The 20,039-nt window shown below is 51.0% G+C and overlaps 1 protein-coding gene across 1 annotated transcript in view; it reads left to right on the top strand.

Moving 5' to 3' along the window:
- Nucleotides 1-20,039, top strand: part of LOC111723119 (cadherin-23-like) — a 299,920-nt gene that overhangs the window by 213,186 nt on the left and 66,695 nt on the right. The window contains exons 10-11 of the mRNA XM_023509484.1: nucleotides 137-249; nucleotides 1,869-2,057. Of these exons, the coding sequence (XP_023365252.1) occupies nucleotides 137-249; nucleotides 1,869-2,057 (302 nt within the window). The remainder of the gene's footprint in view (nucleotides 1-136; nucleotides 250-1,868; nucleotides 2,058-20,039) is intronic.

The raw sequence follows: 20,039 nt of genomic DNA, 5'->3' as shown, positions 1-20,039 counted from the left end.
TCCAGTGCCCTCTCCATTGCTCCTTAACTACTGTCCATTTCAAGTTACTGATTAGTCCTACACACCCAAACAGGAACCCTGGCGTCCTACACACCTGCCCTGGGCCCAGTCTCACCTGGAATGCTTTCTCTTGCAGGGAATACCAACAGCATCTTTGCCCTGGACTACATCAGTGGGGCATTGACCTTGAATGGCCTGCTGGACCGGGAGAACCCCCTGTATAGCCATGGCTTCATCTTGACCGTGAAGGTGAGAGCAGGGGAGTAGGCCCCTGCACCCCAGATGGAGGGGATGCCTTTGCTGTGATGACAGGCCCCAGCAGCTCTGAAGGCTCTGCCCCAGGTAGACAGAAGGCCATCACTTCTGCTCCATCACCCTGCACTGACTCCCAGGGCTCCTGCCCAGGGTTGAAAAGGGAACAAGTGTGTTATCAAATGTAAGCCACATTCATTATCAACACAGCATAGGACTGGGACTTTTATTCCCATCTCAGGGATGAGGAGGCACGTAGCAGGTGCTCATCCTGTGGTCCTAACTGTCGTCCCATGCTTCCAAGTTCTCTGATGCAGCCACATAGAATTCTTGAGTTGCCCAATTTCTCAGCTTTTGTCTTATTTCCAAGTTTCGTGGCATCCCTGAGTTAAGAAACAGCAATGCAGCAGGGAGAGGGTAGAAGCTGCTGGAGTCCCCACCCTGGAAGGTGTGGTGAAGCCATAGCTCTCCAGCCCCAGCAACCACCTGCTACTTATAGTTGGTTTGCATTAAAATCAATGACTTGCCGAGCCATTCCCTGGGAAAACCCATTTAGGGACGTGGATCCTGCCTCCCCAGCCCCAGACATTGACTGACAGAAGGAGTGGCCCAAAGACTGAGGTGAGGGACTCTGGGTAGGACCCCCTTCTGTGGGCATGGGGAGGATGCACTACCCAATTGGCTCTTGGTTGCTCTCCTTGACCTTGAGAGGACCTGCAGCTGCACTGAATTTGCTAGCTGCTTCATCTCACCTGAAGTTCAGAATTGGGAGAGCCACGAGAGAGTGTGTTGACAGCACCTTCCCCTGCCCAGCCCTCCACTTCTGTCTCTGCTGCCCTCCTGCCCAGGTGAGGTGGTCAGTCCACTGGGAGAGAACACCTGCTGTTCTCAGAACCACCTACCCACCCACACACTCACTGTAGGGCTCCAGCTCAGGTTTTCCATCTTTATACAAAATGTCACAGAGGGTTCCCAAACTTGGCTGTGACCCAATATACCCTGGGAAGCTAGTGAAAGATACCTATTCCTGTGTCTCTTGCCCAGAAATTCTGGTTTAGAAGGTTGGGGATCAAGACTTGGAATGATAATTTGGGGAGCTGGGGCTCTGATCCAGACGTTGAGCAGCCAGATATCTGAATCAGTCCATCTGTTTCTGAGTTCGACCCAGACCTTCCCAGTGCCAAGTACAGTGTTCAGTCCATAGAAGATGCGCAGTTATGTCTTGACTAACCACTAGCACAGAAATTCTTGGCATGTTCTGTCACCTGCTAACTTGGGTGAAGACTCTCCCTTTGCCTCTTCATGAACCCGCAGATCTGTTTTTCCTCATCACCCCTATTTCATCCATCTCCTGTCTGTTCTAGGATCCTACTGCCTGAGTTTGAAACCCATTCTGGCTGTGTGTCCTTATACAAGTTATTTAACCTCTCTGAACCTCAGTTTCTTTATCCCTAAGATGGGTGATAGAATCTTCCTTCTGGGGTTGTGATGAAGAGGAAATGGGCTAATTCACATTAAAGCCCAGTGCCTAGCCCTGGGAAAGTCCTTGGTAAACAATGGCTGTCACTGTGATTAGGGCTGCCTTTACCCCTGGGGTGACTGTCATTTGTCTGCAGGGCACAGAGCTGAATGATGACCGCACCCCATCTGATGCCACAGTCACTACGACCTTCAATATCCTGGTTATTGACATCAATGACAACGCGCCAGAGTTCAACAGCTCTGAGTACAGTGTGGCCATCACTGAGCTGGCACAGGTCGGCTTTGCCCTTCCCCTCTTCATCCAGGTGGTGGACAAGGATGAGGTGAGTCCCCAGACACAGGCCCCAACCCAACTGACAGCCCTGCCTCCGCTGTGCAACCCTGGGAGGGATGCCAAGTGTCTCTGGGCACCAGGTCCCCAGCTATAAAATAGAAAGCAATGTTGCCACTGCCCCTCCTAGGTTCTGAGGATAAGTCTACAAAATCTGTAGTCTCTACTTTTGTAGATAAGTCTACAAAATCTGTAGTCTCCCCTACCCTGGGAAAAACATGTGAGCACACACCTCCAACATGTAGGTATTTATTATTTAGAAGTTATATACATGATCATAACACTGATCTAGTAGGTGTAGATCAGTGTATGTCCTAAAGCGTACACAAAAACAGCAGTTTTAAAAGGTCAAAATAAGCTGTCAGTACATTTTCTCACACCGTGTGGATCATCACTCTGGGATGCAAGTGCCCCAGTTGTGCTCCTGTATAAATGGCAGCCTTGGCAGAAAGCCCAAGTCCTGTTTTTGGTGCAATAATGACCCCCCTTTTCCATGCAAGGAGTTCACCCAGGACCTAAATGTTTTTGAGGGGACCCCAGGCCATATGAAGAAGACACTTGCATCACCTTGCCCAAGAGGATCTGCCCTGGCTGAGCCCAGTTGTAAAAGGAAGTGAGGGGAGCTGGGGAGGATGGGGAGGGAGGGGGCTCTGGGGCAGCCCATCCCAGCAGCCCTGCCAACCTCTGCATCATCAGACAGGAAGAGGGCCAGGCCTGTGTGGGGACAGGTCTCCATCCCTTCAGGACCCTCCCTGCCTGCCTCCTCCTTATACCCTCGTGCCCCTGTCCCTGCCCAGCAGCAGCCACCATGTTAATAGGACTTCTGTTTATTACTGTTCCCGTCGCACACACTGCTCTGGAATTCTATTAGGTTTTCTAGCCCAAGGTGCTTCGCTTCAATTACTCCTGGAGAGGGGCTCCCGTGCAGGCCTTGCTCCCGGCCGGGCTTTCTTCTCCCTTCCTCCTAGGTGCCCCTCTCCTCCCTGGCTGCTCAGTAGACAAAGTGCCATGCCTACCCTTGTGCCTGCCTCCCACATCTTTTGCCCTCCTCCTGTCACATTCTCTCAAGTGGACACAGTCACCCCAAGGATGCAGGGCCACATGGGCAAGGCAGTCCTGCTGCGGGTATGTGTGTGTGCACACGTGTGTGCACCTGTGCCTCTGTCGCCTGCTAAGTCACTCCATACCTGTCTGCCTGAGATAACTAAAAATGTCTTATCACCTGCGGTTTACAGGGAGTGTAAACCATGGTCCTTCCCAAGGAAAGAAGTGTGCTTATATGAATATGTGCATTTTAAACATATACAAAAGAAGTAGTAATTTTTTAAAGGGAAGAAGAACCGTTATAAAAACACATTGTAATATTTTCTCAAAAATCAGGGGTCACCTTGTATCCCCTGGAGTGCAAGCACCCCCTTTTAGAGGTTACTATATGAATGAGAGCATCAGAAGAGTGTCCCATCCTTGGTTTCAGGCAAAGAACAATGTTCCAGAGAGGAGCAACACAGACACCAGTGTGGAGCTCAAGGTCCATGGCCACAGGCAGTGGGAGTTCTGCTGGAGAATGAGCAGCGGGGGTTGGGGAGATCGGGAAAGGCTCTATGGCAAGAGGGGTCTTGGCCTGGGTGTTGGGGCACATAGGAAGACTGGCTGGCCAGGCTGGGCAGTGGTCCACAGAGAGGCCCCTGCAAGTAGATCCAGGGAACAGACAGTAACCCACGAGCACAATGCTGCTTTGTGTAGTGGGGAGGTTGGCTGGGCCACAGGCCCTGGAGGGCCTCAAATGCCAAGCCAAGGAATTGGGACTTTATCTTGGCGGCAACCCAGAGAGAGGCATCCTGTGTGTGGCAGCACAAGCTCCAGAATCAGACAGGGCCTGTGTTTAAGTCCAATCTTCCCATTTACTAGTTCTGGGACACCCAATGAATTTGCTATGCTTATCTGTTTAAACGCAGAAAAGGAAAAGAAAGAGATTGTGCCTGTTTATGTTGCTGTGACACATTAACCCCAAAGTAAAAGTCTTTCTTCACGCATAGTTTGTCCAGCATGGGTGTAAGGACACTGCCCTCGTGGTCGCTGCAGTGGGGAGGGATAGCTAGAGCATTAGGCACCAGCTCCCCCGTGCTGCATCCCAGAAGTGGCCCTGTGACTTCTGGCCACCGGCCCATTGGTCAGAATTAGTTCCATGCCCCCACCTCACTGTAGAAGGCTGGGAAATGTGGGGAGGCAGCTAAGTTTTTCCCCTGCCCTAGAGGGGACATAGGAGGAGGAGGGGACAGGAGCTGTACAGGGCTCCACCTGGGGCCTGCCACACAAACCATTAAGCATTGAGGGTTTCCTCACTGACCAGGGCTGGGCCCAGTGAGCATTGTCAACAGTAAAGTCTGAGCCCCCAGGGCTGCTCTCTGTGACTTCTTGGGGGATATCAAGGTCACCCTGACTCCCTTAGTTTTATCCCCCGTTCCTTTTGCTATAAGCCCTGTCAGAAGCATCTGCAGGAACACTGAGGGTGTCTGGGTCCAGCCTACTTTGAATGAAGAGTCCCCACCCAGGCACTGCCATCAGCATACCTGCTGTGGTCAGGATGCCTGACACCCCCCAGGCCCATTCCCTGCTCTGCCTCACTGCTTCCCAGCTCTGACAGGGGCCCACTCCCCCAGGGCACGGTGACATGCAGAGAGCACTAACAGGAGGAGAGGTAGCCGGAAACCCCAGCTACCTGGACTAGGGTCCTCTGGCCATCCTCCAGCCTCTGAGGGGACGGCTCCAACCCCCTCACATGTGGTCCCAGGCTCCTTCCAAAGTCAGAGGAAGAAGTTGCTTTCCGCTCCAGCCCTTGTGTTTCTCCCATTCCTCTCTGCAGGGATTCAGAACTGGCCAGGGACTCCCAAGGGCTGGGCTTGGGTACTGTGACTGAGAGTCAGGCCAGGTCCCCAGCATGGAGCCTTCAGCCATCTCGCTGCCAGGAACAGGAGACAGAAGTCACCAGCACTTGTAGACTGCCGGAGTGTCCTGAAGTCAGGGAACCACAAAGAGAAGTCAGACAAGTTTTGCAAAAGAGATTTTTAGAAACTTGTTGTTTCTTGCAGTTCTCTCTCAGAGGGGAGAATGCGTCTGTTGGGGCTTGTGTCTGGGTTGAAGGTGACTGAGGATTTGCTCACTGTGGCAGAAAAATGTGTTCATGGAGCAAATATTGAGGAAGGAAGGAGCATGAACAGAGGTCAGAGTCCTTTGTCATAGGCTCTTCCATCCATGGAACTGCCTCCCCTCCCCATGACTGTGGTTCGCCAGTGATCAGTGTAGCAAGCTCATTCATACCTATCTCCTAATCACACCAAGTGACCCGTCACTCACCAGTGTAACCAGTGCCTCCCACTCTTCCTGGCATTGGGAGGCACTCTGGAAGTAAGCCTTGGTCAAGAGAACGCACAGTTAAATGATAAAGTGGCAATGTGATGGCCCAGGGCTTTTCCCAAGCTGAGTTTGTGTAGGAAGGATGACCTGGAAAGTCCACAATGAGCAGTAGAGGGTGCTGACAGAAAGGGCAGCTTAGGCCCTCAGTGGGAACTTCAGGGCAGTCCTTCCTAATAAGGATGCTAATCTAATTCACTGTCCCCGCCACATCTAAAGTCCTGCTCCGACTCTCACTGCATCTCAGGCTCTGCCCAACCATTCACAACAACAGAGGTGCTTGAAAGAGGCCCTTTCTATCTCTGTCCACATTGTCAAGTCTCACAGAGCAATTTCTTCTCCTTTGCCTGGCTATAGAAAACCCACAGAAACCAGGGAAGGAAAGGAAGGGGTGGGCTGAAACCGACAACAACGCATTTTCACCCTGTGACAGTTGAGATGCAAATAAATGGTTGTGATGCAAATCTGCAAGAAAAAAAAAATTGAAGGCAGAGGCCCCAGAAGTCAGCCTTGGGTGGGAAGCTCATCTCTGAGCTTCAAATTAGAGGTTACAGCAGCCTCATCCCCCTGTGCCTGGTTGCTGGGCGTTTTGTGTGTCTTTCTCGGTGTTCTGGGAAGCCGAAGTAAATAGCAGCAGTAAATAGCAACACACTCACCCACTTGGAATCCTGCAGTATATATCCTTACCCCCCACCCTTAGCCCCCCCATACTGTGTGTTTCCCCAGTTGGTCAACTTTTCTTCTCCTGGCCTTCCCTCATTAGGATGCCTCAAAGCTGAGTCAGCCACTGACAGTCCTGTTTTCCCATCTGCACAGGGAGCGTGCATTGGGCGGGTTGGAATTTTCTGTTCAGCTGTCCTAAAAAATACCCTTTACTTAGATGCCAGTGGCTTATCTGTGGGTTGCATCCCCCTTCTGAAGGGTCAAACTCATAGAGGAGTGGCCTGAGAAGGAGGCTGGGCACATGGGGGACCATCCACACCTCTAGCTGTTTTACAAATGCCAGCAAGGGGGGTTTGTTTTTGAATAGTTTTTGCATGATGCACAACCCCTCCCAGCTGACCCAGATAGCTGAAAATTGACAGTTTCTCTCATCTGCTGTCAGGAGAAATAGCATTCTGGTGCGTTGTACCTTTCTTCTCTGGAGTTGCGAGCGTTTGATCCACTTTATTTCTGCCTCTCTCCTGACCCACGGCTTCTCGGAACGTGTTTGTTGCTGTCCTTGAGAATATATTTTGCAGAGGAGAGGAATTAGACAGGGGGAATGAGGAACCACTACCCCTACCCCCACCCCAGGGAGGCCTCTATTGCCCGCTTCTGGCTGCTGTTGGCTGCTTCTGGGAGCTGGAATCATCTCAGAAAGGCCTTCGGACCTCATTAATTTGCTGACCCCTGGCCTTCCTGAGCTACTATATTGAAATTTATGCAGGTAGGGGGGTTATTCATTCACTCAACAAACATTATTGTGCTCCTATTACGTGCCCACCACTGTGTTAGGTCCTGGGGAGACTGTTCTGAAGATGTGGTCCCCTATCCTCTCGTTCCAGGGGAGCAGGAGGAATAGCACCCGCATTGTTGCAGGTAGACATGGATGTTCAAACTCAGTAACCAGGGTGAGTGATATGGTGAGGTGAGGGCGATTTTTGGCTCAGTGGGTTCAGAATGCCCTCCAAGGAGGTACTGTGTAGGTTACACGGTGTGAGGAGGCAGCTCCACAGAGCTGCAGAGAGAATATTCCAGCAGCAGGTGCTCCCCTGCTAAGGCAGAGGTCCCCAAAAGGGAAATGGCCTTGCATTTTCAAGGAGCAGGAAAGACATTCACGTGGATAGTTAAGGCAGAGCTTGAGAGGATGGGGGGCAGGGCACAGCCTTGTCAGGGGCCAGGCCAGGAGCAGGGAGGCATTTTTCTATCACTTTGAGCCCAGTGGGAAGCCAGGGAATGGACATGGCCTGAGTCACCTTTTTCAAGGAGCCCTCTGATTGCTCTGTTGAAAATGGACTGTCAGGGGACAAGGGGTGGGTGCAGGGAAGTGGAGCCGAGTCTCCTATAGGAGAGACTCTCCCACTCCCTCCAGCCATTCCAACTAGCAGGTGCTTTCTGGTGTTTGGCAGGAGGCGCTCTTGAAGTTTAGCCATTTTTCTCTTAAGATGTTTACAAAAAGCCCAAGAACCCCCCACCCCCCAGACCCCTAGTTATGAGACCCTAAAAGGATGACAGAAATCTTCAGAACTCTTCCCAGGAGGATATGAAGTTGACACCTCCAGACTGTATGACAGAGACACTCAATGATTTAACATTGGCATAGGATTTTCTTTCTTTCTTTTTTTTTTTTTGTGACAGAGCCTCAAGCTGTCCCCCTGGGTAGAGTGCTGTGGCATCACAGCTCACAGCAACCTCCAACTCCTGGGCTCAAGTGAGTCTCCTGCCTCAGCCTCCCAAGTAGCTGGGACCACAGGCACCCGCCACAACGCCCAGCTATTTTTTAGTTGAGCCATCACTGTTGTTTTGGCGGGCCCAGGCTGGATTCGAACCCATCACCTTAGGTGTATATGGCTGGCACCTTAGCCACTTGAACCACAGGCGCTGAGCCTGGCACAGGATTTTCATCTCTGACCACAGCAGTCTGCTGCCAGACCCACCTCAACTGCCCTAAGAAGGTTCTCGGCCCAGATCTGTTCCTTACTCATGGTGTGATTCCAGACAAGCCCTATCTCCACTCTGACCTCTGGAAAGCCATGAGTTGAGCAAGTCAGTCTTTAAGACTCTAGAAGTCCTAACATCCTCTTCATCCAAGAGGACCTAGGTGGGAAGGAGAGGGTGTTGCCTGGAGCTTCCCACTCCACACCTGCCCCCACCTTCAGCCCATCCTCCTTCCCTGAACTTCCCCGACTCAGCTCCCACTTCAGGCAGGTCTCTTCAGAGGTCTCTTCAGGCCTCTTCTTCACCCCTGTCCTCCAGCCAGCCCCCTGGAGCATTCCTCCATGTAAAACAAGAAAGGCAGGCAGCTGGAGTGGTTAAAAGTAAAAACAAAGGCTCTGTAGCTACACTACCTGGGTTCAAGTCTTGACCCTCCCACTTTGGATCTGTGCGACTTCAGAGGACTTATTTATCCCCTGATTCCATTTCCTTATTTGCAAAATAGAGAAAATAACAGTACCTACTTCACAGGGCTGTTCTGAGGATTAAATGAGTTCCTATGTGATTTGAACAGTACCTGGCCCATAGGAAGCCCTCTTTCCACCTTAACTTCCAGCCCTGGGAGGTATGAGTACTATTTTGCCTTTTCTACAGAGGAGGAGGAGCTTAGGGGACTTGACCGAGACAGGCTGGTGAGTGGCAGAGCTTGGCCTTGAACTCTCAATCCTGTGCTCCTTGCATGTGCTGAGGAGCGCTCCATTCTCTCCCTCCAGTTTTCCAAACCCTGAGGATTTTTACCCTCTATCTCCACGGAGGAGAGGAGCCGAGCCACAGCATAGACAGGAGTGGGCACATGCGGTTAGAGCTGTTAAATATGGGGACCATGACCCTGAGTGGGGCCTTAAAAAGAAGCGAGAACATGGACAGAAAGCCACCCTGCTCTGGTGTGAGGCACATCACCTCTGGGGGTCCCCTGGGACTAGAAGGTTGCAAATTCAGTCCCAGGGCTCAGGGTCCTCTGGGCGCCCGCCCTGAAGGTTTGGTCCCATCAAGCCATGGGTCTTCCCACCTTCACACGGCTGGTGGGGAGTTGGAGGGGCTGCACCCTAGAGGTGAACGGGGACACATCTAGTAGGAACCAATTCCTATTTCAGACAGGAGATGACACAATTCATTTGTTTGAGGGGCAGAGGAAAAAAAAACCCAGAAAATTACCCACCTCCCCAAGGAGAAAACATCAAATAAATAGATAAGAGAAAGCAAATGACAGGGCAAAAAAACTCTATTCCCGAATGCTGGGTCTGTGTACGTGCGTGCGGTGGGCAGTGAAGGGGAGACTGTTCTTGTTCTCCTGCTAATCTTGGTCTTTATTTTTATCCATTGCCCTCATTTTCCATTCCACATGTGTTCCAGGCCTGTCAGGCAGCCGCAGCCAGCAACCTTATATTTATTTAAATTTATTTTCGCATTTGTTCCTGTTAGTCCCGTGTCCCAGCTGCAGCTTCTCAGCCCCTCCCCACACAGCTCTGCAAACCTGTGTTCCTGGCCACCAGCTTCTCCTGGGGCGTTCCCCGGCTTCTTTTGGACCAGGAGTTCTTAACCACCCAAGGCATCCATGACCCTGGATGGAGTAAAATATGCATCTCTGTTTTCAATAACTTCTAACTGAAGCTAAAGTATTCCCTTCAATTATGAATATAGAAACAAACCACTGTGGTATTAGCAGTACCTGTGACTCTGACCCCAAGAGAAATCTCAGTGTTTTCCTATCATATTACAAGTGAAGCAGGCATCTGGAAAAATCCTTTGTATTCATCACTGCCTTGAAATTACAGCATGTACACATATTAGACCCACCGCTGAATCTCATTTGTTTAATGCTTTCTAAAGTACATTCAGAACTCTAAGAACCTTTTGAAAATACTTCGATAACTGTATTTCAAAATAATTAGTTGACTTTGTGGTCCCATGTATTTTCTTTTATGGAATTAAAAAATTTCTCTGAAAAAGGGGTCATGCGTGGGCTTTGCCCGACTGTCAGAGGGGCCCACGGCCCCAAATGATGAGAAACTGCTCCTCATCTGTGACCCTGGCCCAGCACCCTCCCTGGGCTTTTGCTGCCTGGCTGACATTCTACAGGTATTTAGAAACACATACTTGGCCACACCCCATGCAGGGTGGGGTAGGGTGGTTGGGAGCAGGGAGGAGATAAGACACCCCCGTCCCCCCCCCCCGACCCCATGTCACGTTCAGTTCAGTTGAGGGTCCATTTTCCAGCTCTGGACCCTCCAGGCTACTGTTCAGCTGGGCTCCAGAGATCTATACCCCAGCAACTACTTTGTTGAATAGCAATAAATATATGTCCTTGCGGGCCCAACGAGTGATTACAGTTGCCCTAAACTCTCCCTACCTACTGATGTGACCCAAGGCATGAACTTCCCTTTTTCTATTTCTCAAGCAATTAAAAGGCAAACTCTAAAAGCAGTGACAAGAAATAAGGGAGGGAGGGAGGGCAGGCTGCCAGCGCCCTTTGGGATGTATGTCAGTTTTGAATTCTCTGTGGATAGATTAGATTATCCCATTATCCAGACCTTCTCCCTGAAGGAGATAAGTGGGATCTGGCTGGAAAAAGGAAGTGGATAGAATGCCTCCAACATTCTGTACCGCTCATTCAGATTGTGATTTTTTTTCAATGAAGCCAAGTGGAGAGGAGATAAGGGGTGAGGGCCTTGTCTAGGGAGCAACCAAGGCAAGGCATGAAGAGAAGTGAAGGAGCACATCACCTGACCCCATGCCCTAGGCCTGGGGAGTGGGGCTATCCTGGCTGCCCTGATTTCTGAAAGAATCTCCACTGATTGGGACCCTGTAGGAGGGGTTAAATGTCTACCCAAAGCAATGTCCAAACAACCAGGGCCTAGGGTGCCTGGCGAGCATCTCTCTGCATCTTTGTCCCCCCACCCCTGCCCTATAGCAGGCAGGGGTCTGTTTGTGAGGCCTGAGTTGTCTCACAGCTTCTGTGGTTCCTCCCCTAAGATTTAGGCTCTCCAGGAAAATATCTGTTGACTTCAAAGCAAAGCCATTCTGAAAGGGAAGCTGGGGGCAGGCGGGGGTGGGGGGTGCGGGACAGCCCTGTCTGAGCCTTTTCCCATTAATTTCTCCCCAGTTGCCTTCGCTCAGGCTCTTATTATGATGATGGTGATTATTAAGATTTTTCTGTCCACAGCTGCATCCCATGGTGTGATTCCTCCCAGCATGCTAAGCTCCAGCCTCCCTGAGGACCAGAGGGTGTCCTCTGCCATGATTCAGACACCTCCTAATTTAGTGCCATCGTAAATCTAATTAGCATGCTATTTACACTGAGCCATGGCCCTGGCAGGGGGAGTGAAGCAGGGCCTATTTGGCAGCTGCAGTGCCAGCCCCATCCCTCACCCCCTCCCCACCCTGATCCCATGGCTCTCAGCCCTGAGTCCCCTCTGGTAGCTGGAGTTCATTTTTTATGTTGGATTTGGGGAATTTTCTCCTTTCACCCAGTTCTCTGGCAGTCTCCTTCCCACACCCACCACCACCACCCAAGCTTGTGAGCAGGCTTGGCACCATGGGAAATGGTGGAATCATTTTAGCCCTGGAGTCATGCTCCCTAAAAGCAGCAGCTGGTTTTCCTGAAGACCCCCCTGGGAATCAGGAGCAGAGCTCGCAAATTAGCCCTCTGTCCTTGTTCCTCCATCACCTCTTGGCTAGCTCGTGCCCTCCCAGGGTGCCAGTGAGCCCATTTCACCCTAGAATGTGGTGTCTTCCTCCCACCCCCCCTTGCCTGCCCTGTTTATGACTACCACCCCCTGTGATGCCCCTGACGGTAATAAGCAGTGTGCCTTATTTCCCCTGCCTTGAAGGGTAGGCTAGGCACAGCTCAGCTGAGAGTCGTGCCTATGCGTGTCACCCCATCATCACAATTATGAGCTATGAAATATCCTCATTGAGTAGCAGGAGCCACAGAGTCCTGCTGGGCAGCTGTGGTAAGGGTGGGCCACCGAGGAGGGGGCAAAGGGGCAGGGCATCTCATGGCAAAGTGTCGTGGCCGTGCTGCTCCTTTGTGCATGAAGACTTAGGGCAGACCCTCCCTATGCCGTTTCCAGGCCTCAGTTTCTCCATCTGTTAGGAAGGAATTCGTTAAAAAGGAATTGAGAGTGAGAAGATGTTTTTAGCATCCAGGTTGTTAGATGTTTACATCCCGGTTAGAAGGTGCAGAGCACTGCTTTCCCTTCCTCGGTCCTGACAAGTGCTAGCGTCAACAGGCAGGTGATATCTCCTGAGCAAATGAGGCTCAGAGAGGAAACCGTTTATGGAAGGTCACAGAGCACAGGAAAAGATACCTGGGGGCTAGGTACGCAGGCAGAGTAAGAAAGAAGAAACAGATGCCCTGGGAGTTCATGCTTTTGTTTATTCAGCAATTATTTGTTGAGCACATACTAGGTGCCAGAAGCCATTCTAGGAACCATTTATCTATCTGGGAGCACAACAAAGTCCACACCTTGGGACTTAACGTTCTAATGGTATAGAGCCATGGAGGATGATCAAGCAGGATCAGGGTTGAAGGGAGTCTAGGGAGCGGAAGGACGGCAGAGGAGGCCTCCCTGATAAGAGGATGTGTGAGGACATACTGAGACTCAGTGAGGCAAGGGGGTGAGCCCTGTGTGTATCTGGTGGAAGAGCATTCCAGGCAGAGGGAAGAGCAGAGGTGGGACCTGGGGGGCAGGAGCACGCCTGGCCTGTACGTGGGATGGTTGAGGAGGCCAGGGTCAGAGAGGGGGGCTGGGGTCAGAGTGAGACAGGAAGCCACCTGAGGGGACCCAGCGGGAACCAACAGGCAGCAATGTGATATAGGTGAAGTTTCAAAAGGATGCTCTGCAAACAATCCAGATGTCTATCTATCAGCTGCTGAATAGGTGAAAAAAATGTGGTGCTCCCACACAGCAGACTGCTGATGGCCATTACGGGAAGAAGTAATGGGCTGCAAGAGAGATGGACCTCAACAGCCAGTATTGTGCCGAGTGACAAAAGACCACTCATCTTCCCACGCCATTGGTAGGAAATGCCCAGAAGAGGCCAGTCCATGCAGACAGAGAGCAGATTAGTGGTTGGCAGGGGCTGGAGGAGGGGGAGGGGTTGTGACTGCTTAATGGATACAGAGTTTCATTTGGGGGTGATGGAGATGTTTTGAAACTAGATAGAGGTAGTCCTGGTTGCACAACCTAGTGCATGTTGCAAAAAGCACTAATTCAGTACACTTTACAGTAGTTGGCATGCTGACTTCTATGTTATGTGACTTTTGGAAGCATTTATTTTTTATTTTTTATTTTTTGCAATTTTTGGCCGGGGCTGGGTTTGAACCTGCCACCTCCAGCATATGGGGCCGGCGCCCTACTCCTTTGAGCTATAGGCGCCGCCCCTGTTATGTGACTTTTACCTCAGTTTAAAAACTGCTTTTTTAACAAGGAAGCTCTGGCTGCCAGGGTAGGAGTGGGTAGATAGATAGAAAAGGCAGAGGCCATTCTTTGCAGTCATTCCAATGAGGCCAGTGGTGATGGTGGTGGTGCCCGGGAGGCGTGTGGAGGGTGAGAAGTGGTCAGCTGCTGAGTCTGTTCTGAAGGAGAGTCGATAGGATTTGTTGGTGTTGGGCAGAGGCAGGGAGGGAGTTAAGAAGGACTGCACCCGGGTTTGGCCTGAGCCGTTAGAAAAATGAAGTTCTTACTTCTGGATACGGTAAAGCAGTCGATTTGGGGAGGGGATGATGGAACCACAGGTTAGCTTTCAACACGTTCCGTCTGACATGCTTGTTACCTCCAAATGGAAATGCCAAGAAGGCAGATGGGCTGTGCTGTCCGGCAAGCGGCTTTGGGGTGAGGGACCCTGACTTGCAGAATTCCGTGGTCTCTGTAGTAGAAATACCCTTCCCATGACCACAGCTGGCTCCCTTGAACCCTGGAAACCCAGCAGTTGGCTCTGAGGAGCTCAGGCCCAGCCCCCACTGTGGAGAATCCAGGCTGGAGATGGAAATGAAGGTGTCACCAACATCCAGGTGGTATTTAAAGCCACAGGTCTAGCTGGGCTCCCTTGGGAAAGGGGTGTGGGTAGACCAGAGAGGAGGGTGGGGGCTGGGCAGCCAAGGACCCTAATGACTCAGGGGAGATGAGGTGGACTGAGAAGGAGCCACCTCTGGGGGGAGGCGGGGAGGAGCAAGAGGATGACAGGTGAAGGGGGAGTACGCAGAAACGGAGGTAGTACTCAAAACGGAGGCAGCCCTAACATCTGTCAGTAGCTGCAAATTAGCACGGGGTTCTGGGTTTACTTCTCTTTTTAGCATAATGACTTATTTTGATTGCCCTTGTTAGGAAAGGTTCAAACTGGCTAACATTGACTGAGCAGGCCTGCCAGACTTTTTTTTTACATCCATGTGGCCCCCTTTCACCTGCCTCCAATACTCTCCACTGGCATACGGGGTTCAGGACCCCACACACACACACATCCAGCTCTGGGATCTGTGCAGAGATGTGCCCCTAGTCCTGCAGGGACAGGGCTGTGCGCAGATCACTAAGGCGAAGTGAGAATCAGATGAATCTCAAAGGCATCATGCAGAGTGGAGGAAGCCAGTGTCAAAGGCTATATTCCCTATGCCCTGTGACAGTCTCAGGAAGACAAAATTATAATGACAAAGAGATCAGAGGTTGCCAGGGGTTAAGGGTGGCAGGAGGAGGATGGGAGAGATAGGACAAGGGAGTTTTTTTAGAGTGGTGGAACTGTCCTTTGTCCTGGTTTGAGGGGTAGGTAACATATCTCCACCTGTGTTAAACATCATAGAACTGTAAACCAAAAAAAGGGTCAATTTTACTGCATGTGAATTAAGAAATAAATGGTGAATTATTGAAGATCTTCTCACTTACCCCCCAGAAAAGATGAAGTGAAAGGTATCCGCGTCAACAGCAGACTTTTAGACTAAGATAGCACCATCCTTCTCTCCACTGTCTTTAAGTCAGCAGGATCCCTCATTTTGAAGGGCAGCCCAGAGAGTGTTAGTGGACGAAGAGGGTCTGGCTGCCTATCACTGTCAGTCAGTATGCAAAGACAGAGATAGGGCCACCAAACTTTGTCAGAAGGCTGGCGATTCTGGAGAACAGTGAGAGCAGCCTCTCCCAGACTGTTCTGTTCTTCCATTTCCAACATTGTAATTCTTAAATACCTTTAAGTTCAAAGTAAAGACCATGTTAACCCTTATCTTAAGGAATAATTGGCAGAACTCATGACTCATAAACATTAACAACATTCTAATTTCAAAGCTAATCTCCTAAATCAATACACTTAACCTACTCACGATAGGCATGTTTAGGGTAGGAACTAAATTTACCAAATTTAGCAGTAAGAATGGGAGACAGGGGGTGAAGTTCAGGCAGGACCAACCAGACCAGCCATGTCATATCTACCCTCGCCTGACAGACTCCATAGTATTCTCACTATATGTGCTTTCAAAAGGGCAAACAATTTGCCTGAGGTCACAAAGTGGGTCACCTCCAGGGCTCCCCCTCCTCTCCTGTTCCCTCCACTCCTTTCCATCCCCCAAAGCCATGGGGAAGATGGACTCACTTTTAGAGGAGAGACAGTGGAATACAAAGTGGTGTGATTATCAGTGGGCCGTATCCCCCTCCTGATTTCCATAAGGCATTTAGGTTTCTCAGCCCAGCCACGTAGCTATCCCTCGGTGGGAACAGGGAAATAGTTTTAGCATGGTAAATAGACAGTGCCAGGCAGCTACTGAGTGGGCTCAGCGTTGGAGCCCTCCCTCCCTGGTCCTTGTCCGAAGGCAGAGGCTGGGATACCCAGGAGGCCAGTGAGGCCAACAGGGGTCCCAGACAGAGGGGCAGGACAAGTATGCCCTTGTCTCCTGCATTCTGGACTCTCCTCCCTGCATCTCTGGGAACACTTAGACCCTGCCCCATCCCACCCCCCAAAACTCAGGTGTAGACGAGAGGTAAGCGGTTGAGCCAGGTAGAGGGGTGAGGTGAAAACTGGCAGATTCAGATTAGAATGCCAGGCTTTAAAGTTCGAAAATGGCCTCCTGGGCTAAGAGACTTGCCTGGGTTGCAGGACAGGGCCACAAGGAAGGGATTGTTGGGCTTTGCACGTAGGGCAGGTACCTTCCAAACAGGGTCCCATGCTGGAGGGAAGGAGAGAGGGGCACAACCTGGTTTCCCTGGGATTGTGGGGGTTTGAGGAGTAGAGCATGGTGTACTGCAATTGAAAACTCAGGCCTCATAAATCCTAAGTGGCTGTCTCTGTCCTTTTCTCATGAAATACCAGCCAGGTGGCTGTCACAGTAGATGCTGTATCTGGGACGAGAAAGGTCCCCCTGTGTTACCTGGGTCTTCCACATAAAGCTTGCCCTTTGGTCCTGCCCACAGGCTCTGCCCACAGCCCTCCTGATCAGCCCCCAAGGCCACTTCATCTCAGCAGGTACCCACTATGAGCTGGTGGCTCTACAGGCCCAAGGAAGCCCAAAGATTCAGCCCCCACCAGAAATACCTATTTACTCAGAGCATAGAAATGAAGCCAGCATGCTTTGGGATAGGTCCAGTTAACTTTTCTTTGGGGTATCGGTGGCACCTATGACCCCTTAGACAGGACCTACCCCTAGTGTTGGTCTCCAAGGTGAGCCAGAGCCATCAGTCATCTGTGTCCATCCTTTGAGGCAGAGGACCAGCTCCTTTGTGAACAATGAACCCTGGAAATCAAAGCAGCTTTGGGGAAGCACCTATGCAAAACTGCAGCTAGTGTAGTTGAGACTGGATCCTCAGAACCCCTAGCTATCTGTTCCAAGTGCACCATCCCATAGCTGCACCTGCCTTGCACCTGGCCCACAGTGCCGACTGCCCCCTGCTGGGCTCTCACAGACAGGCCTCTCTATCCAGAGACCCTCTCTCACTTACCTGCAACTCGCGAAGGTTTTATCATTGTCTCAGTCTCAGGCAAGCCAAGGCAGCCGGTGACCTAGAGGCAGCTGAGAGGTGACCCACTGACAGTGTAGAAAAACTGAGGCTCTGAGCCAAACAAGCCTGGAATGCAGAAGAGAAAGTCAGCAAGGCTGAGCTACGAACCACGTGACCCTAGCTTGGCTGGGTCCCTGGAGTTGGGATTCTTTGGCCAGGAATGGGATTAGGGTGACACAAAGAGATAAGTGGCAAGGTATAGTGGGCTTTGAAAGTGCAAGATTCCTTTAGTGCACTGGCTGATAGGCTGCAAGTGCCTTAATGCAGGTACTCAGTACACACTGTAATTCATTTCTCTGAGGCTGGCTCAGGGCTGACCGGAGGGAGGGAAGGGAAGTGTGCACAAGCAGGTGAGGAATACCTGCCGGCCTGGCGCCCTCTTCTATGGGCAGATAATACACATCTGTGATGAAAATGATGGCTCTCTAGTATTCTTCCCCCAAAGTGCCAGCTGCCAATCGGATTGAATTAGATTTCACAGAGGTTTTTGCAATACATGGAATTCACCAGCAAATTACTCTTAAAGAGGGAAAATCAATCATTTGGAGCAGAGATAAGCTGAAGGCAAGGCAGCCTCGGATTGATCCCGTCTGTGCAGGCGTGTGTGGAATTCAACAGATAACCTGGGGAGAGGAGGGGGGGCAGGAAAGGAGGGGGACAGGGAGAGAAGTGGAAGCGGGGGACAGAGCAAGGGGGTAGGAAGGTAGAGAGGGAAGAGAGGATGTCTTAGTTCATTCAGTTCCCGGAACAAGCTGCCATAGACTGGGTGGCTTAGAAACCTCAGAAACTTATTTCTTTCCATTCTGAAGTCTGGGAAGTCCAAGACCGAGGCAACAGTAGTGTCGGTTGAGAACCTACTTCCTGGTTCATAGCTGCTGTCTTCTTTCTGTGTCCCCATGTGGCAAGCCCAGCAAGGGTCACTCTGTGATCCCTTTTATAAGGGCACTGATCCCATTAATGAGGACTCTGCCCTCATGATCGCATCATCTCCAGAGGTCCCAACCTCCTTAGGGGTTAGGATTTCAACATAGGAAGGCAGGGGACACAAGCATTCAGTCCATAGCAAAAGAGAGGAAGTGAAGGAAAGATAAAGGAGACAAAAGAAGAGAAAGACAAACGGGTGACAGAAGACAAGGAGAGAGAAGAGAAGGGAGACATGAGCGACAGGAGAGAGATCTTGGGCTGCATGCACAGAAAGCAATTTGAAAGAGCACAGTGGTTGTTAATAGGCCTTAGAGAACTGCCCAGTCCAAGCTTCCCATTTTGCAGATCAGGAAGATGAGGTCCAGAGGGAAAAAAGCGGGTGGAGCCTTTTCCAGTCGTAAAGCAATATGTGGCAGCACCAGAGAATTCCTGGCCTCAGGTTCATGTTCCTCAAGGGTCTAAACCACAGAGGAGCTTGGGAAGAAGTGGGGTAAGAGCCTGAAATGAGAGCACCTCCTTCCCCTGATGCAGGCCTGAGAGGTGGTGCCCACTCCAAGTGGAGAAGTGGAGCCTCTGAGCACCAGTAGCCAGACAAGCCTCGAATGCAGAAGAGAAAGCAGGGCTGAGCTCCAGCCAGTGTGGGCTTGTCTGTGTCCCTAGGGGTTAAGCCAAGATGTGACCTCCCCTAGGCTCCTTCCATTGCCTTCTGGGTTCTAACATCACAGCAAGCAGGTGCCCCGAAGAGGCAGGCAGGGGCAGAGAAACTTGGTGTCTTCCCTTAGGTGTAGCAACTCGAGAGAGAAGCAGCATGCTTTAAGATGAAAGAGGAAGCAGAGACCCGCCTTCTGCCAAGGTCCGCTTTACTTTGTCTGATTGGGGTTAATTAAGTGGAAGGATGGACAAAGGAGTGATAAAGAATGCAGCTTCAATGGACTTTGATTTTCTGCTGCTCAACAGCATGAATTAAGCCAGCAGAAGCCACAGTGGATGAGAAGAACAGACCCCCAGCCCCCACCCAGGATGTCTGCAAACATCCAAACATTTACCCTTCTCTGCCGGCTCCTCATTCCAGACCAAGGTCTAGGAAATAGCCCATTTCCAGGGGCAACTCCTCTCCTACACCACCCTTTCCAGAACAATAACAGCACTCCTTCCCCGAGCACTTAACTCTGTCCAGGCACTTGACCAGCATATGGCAGCTTAGCCACAATAGCCCTGTTGGGTAGGTTTCATTCTGCCCGCCTTGCAGATGAGGAAATTGAGGCTCAGTGAGGTAAAATTGTGCAAAAATTCTAGCTGAAGAGGGCAGGCATCTGGGCTCAGGTCTAACTCCAAAAGTTGTGTTTTTAACCACCTCTAAAGTTCAGGGCTTCATACCCTGGAATCTTGGATCTTGGGACTCTTCCCTGGCAGGCCTGAGTTCTGGACAGGGTAGGTTTCTATGCATGTGGCACTGATTCTGGGGGTCACTCTGAAATCCAGGTCCCCAGCCCCGTTCCTGGCTTGGGCTGAGAGTGTCCCAGCAGCCCACAGCACTCCCTGTGTGCCTCCTGAGAACCCTGACCTTTCTTGCCTCAGCATCCCCACAGAGATGGCCTTGGTCCTTGCCCCCTTCCATAGTCAACCCTGCATTCCCATGACCCTGGTCTTTCCTTTTATGTTAAAAGGAACTAAAGTCCCCTACAGGGGCATGTTGTAGTTCACAGGATGGAAAGAGGGTTCACTGGCATTTAGGGTACACAGCCCCTTCCATTAAGAAACCTCCTGACTTAGGCAAGGAGATGCAATCACATGCTCACAAAATAGGTTGGGGCAAAGAAACAATATCTGTGTCGCTTTCATTTAACCCTGTGAGGTGTGCTCACTCTCCCTACTTCACAAATGAAGAAACTGAGGCTCTGGGAGTAGAAGGGAGCTGCTTAAGGTCATACTCATGACTGAGCCTGTGTGACTCCCGCTCTTTCCCC

Source organism: Otolemur garnettii, unplaced genomic scaffold (genome assembly GCF_000181295.1).
Source record: "Otolemur garnettii isolate 467f Iridium unplaced genomic scaffold, OtoGar3 scaffold00008, whole genome shotgun sequence".
NCBI lineage: Eukaryota > Metazoa > Chordata > Mammalia > Primates > Galagidae > Otolemur > Otolemur garnettii.
This window is presented reverse-complemented; position numbering and strand designations above follow the sequence as displayed.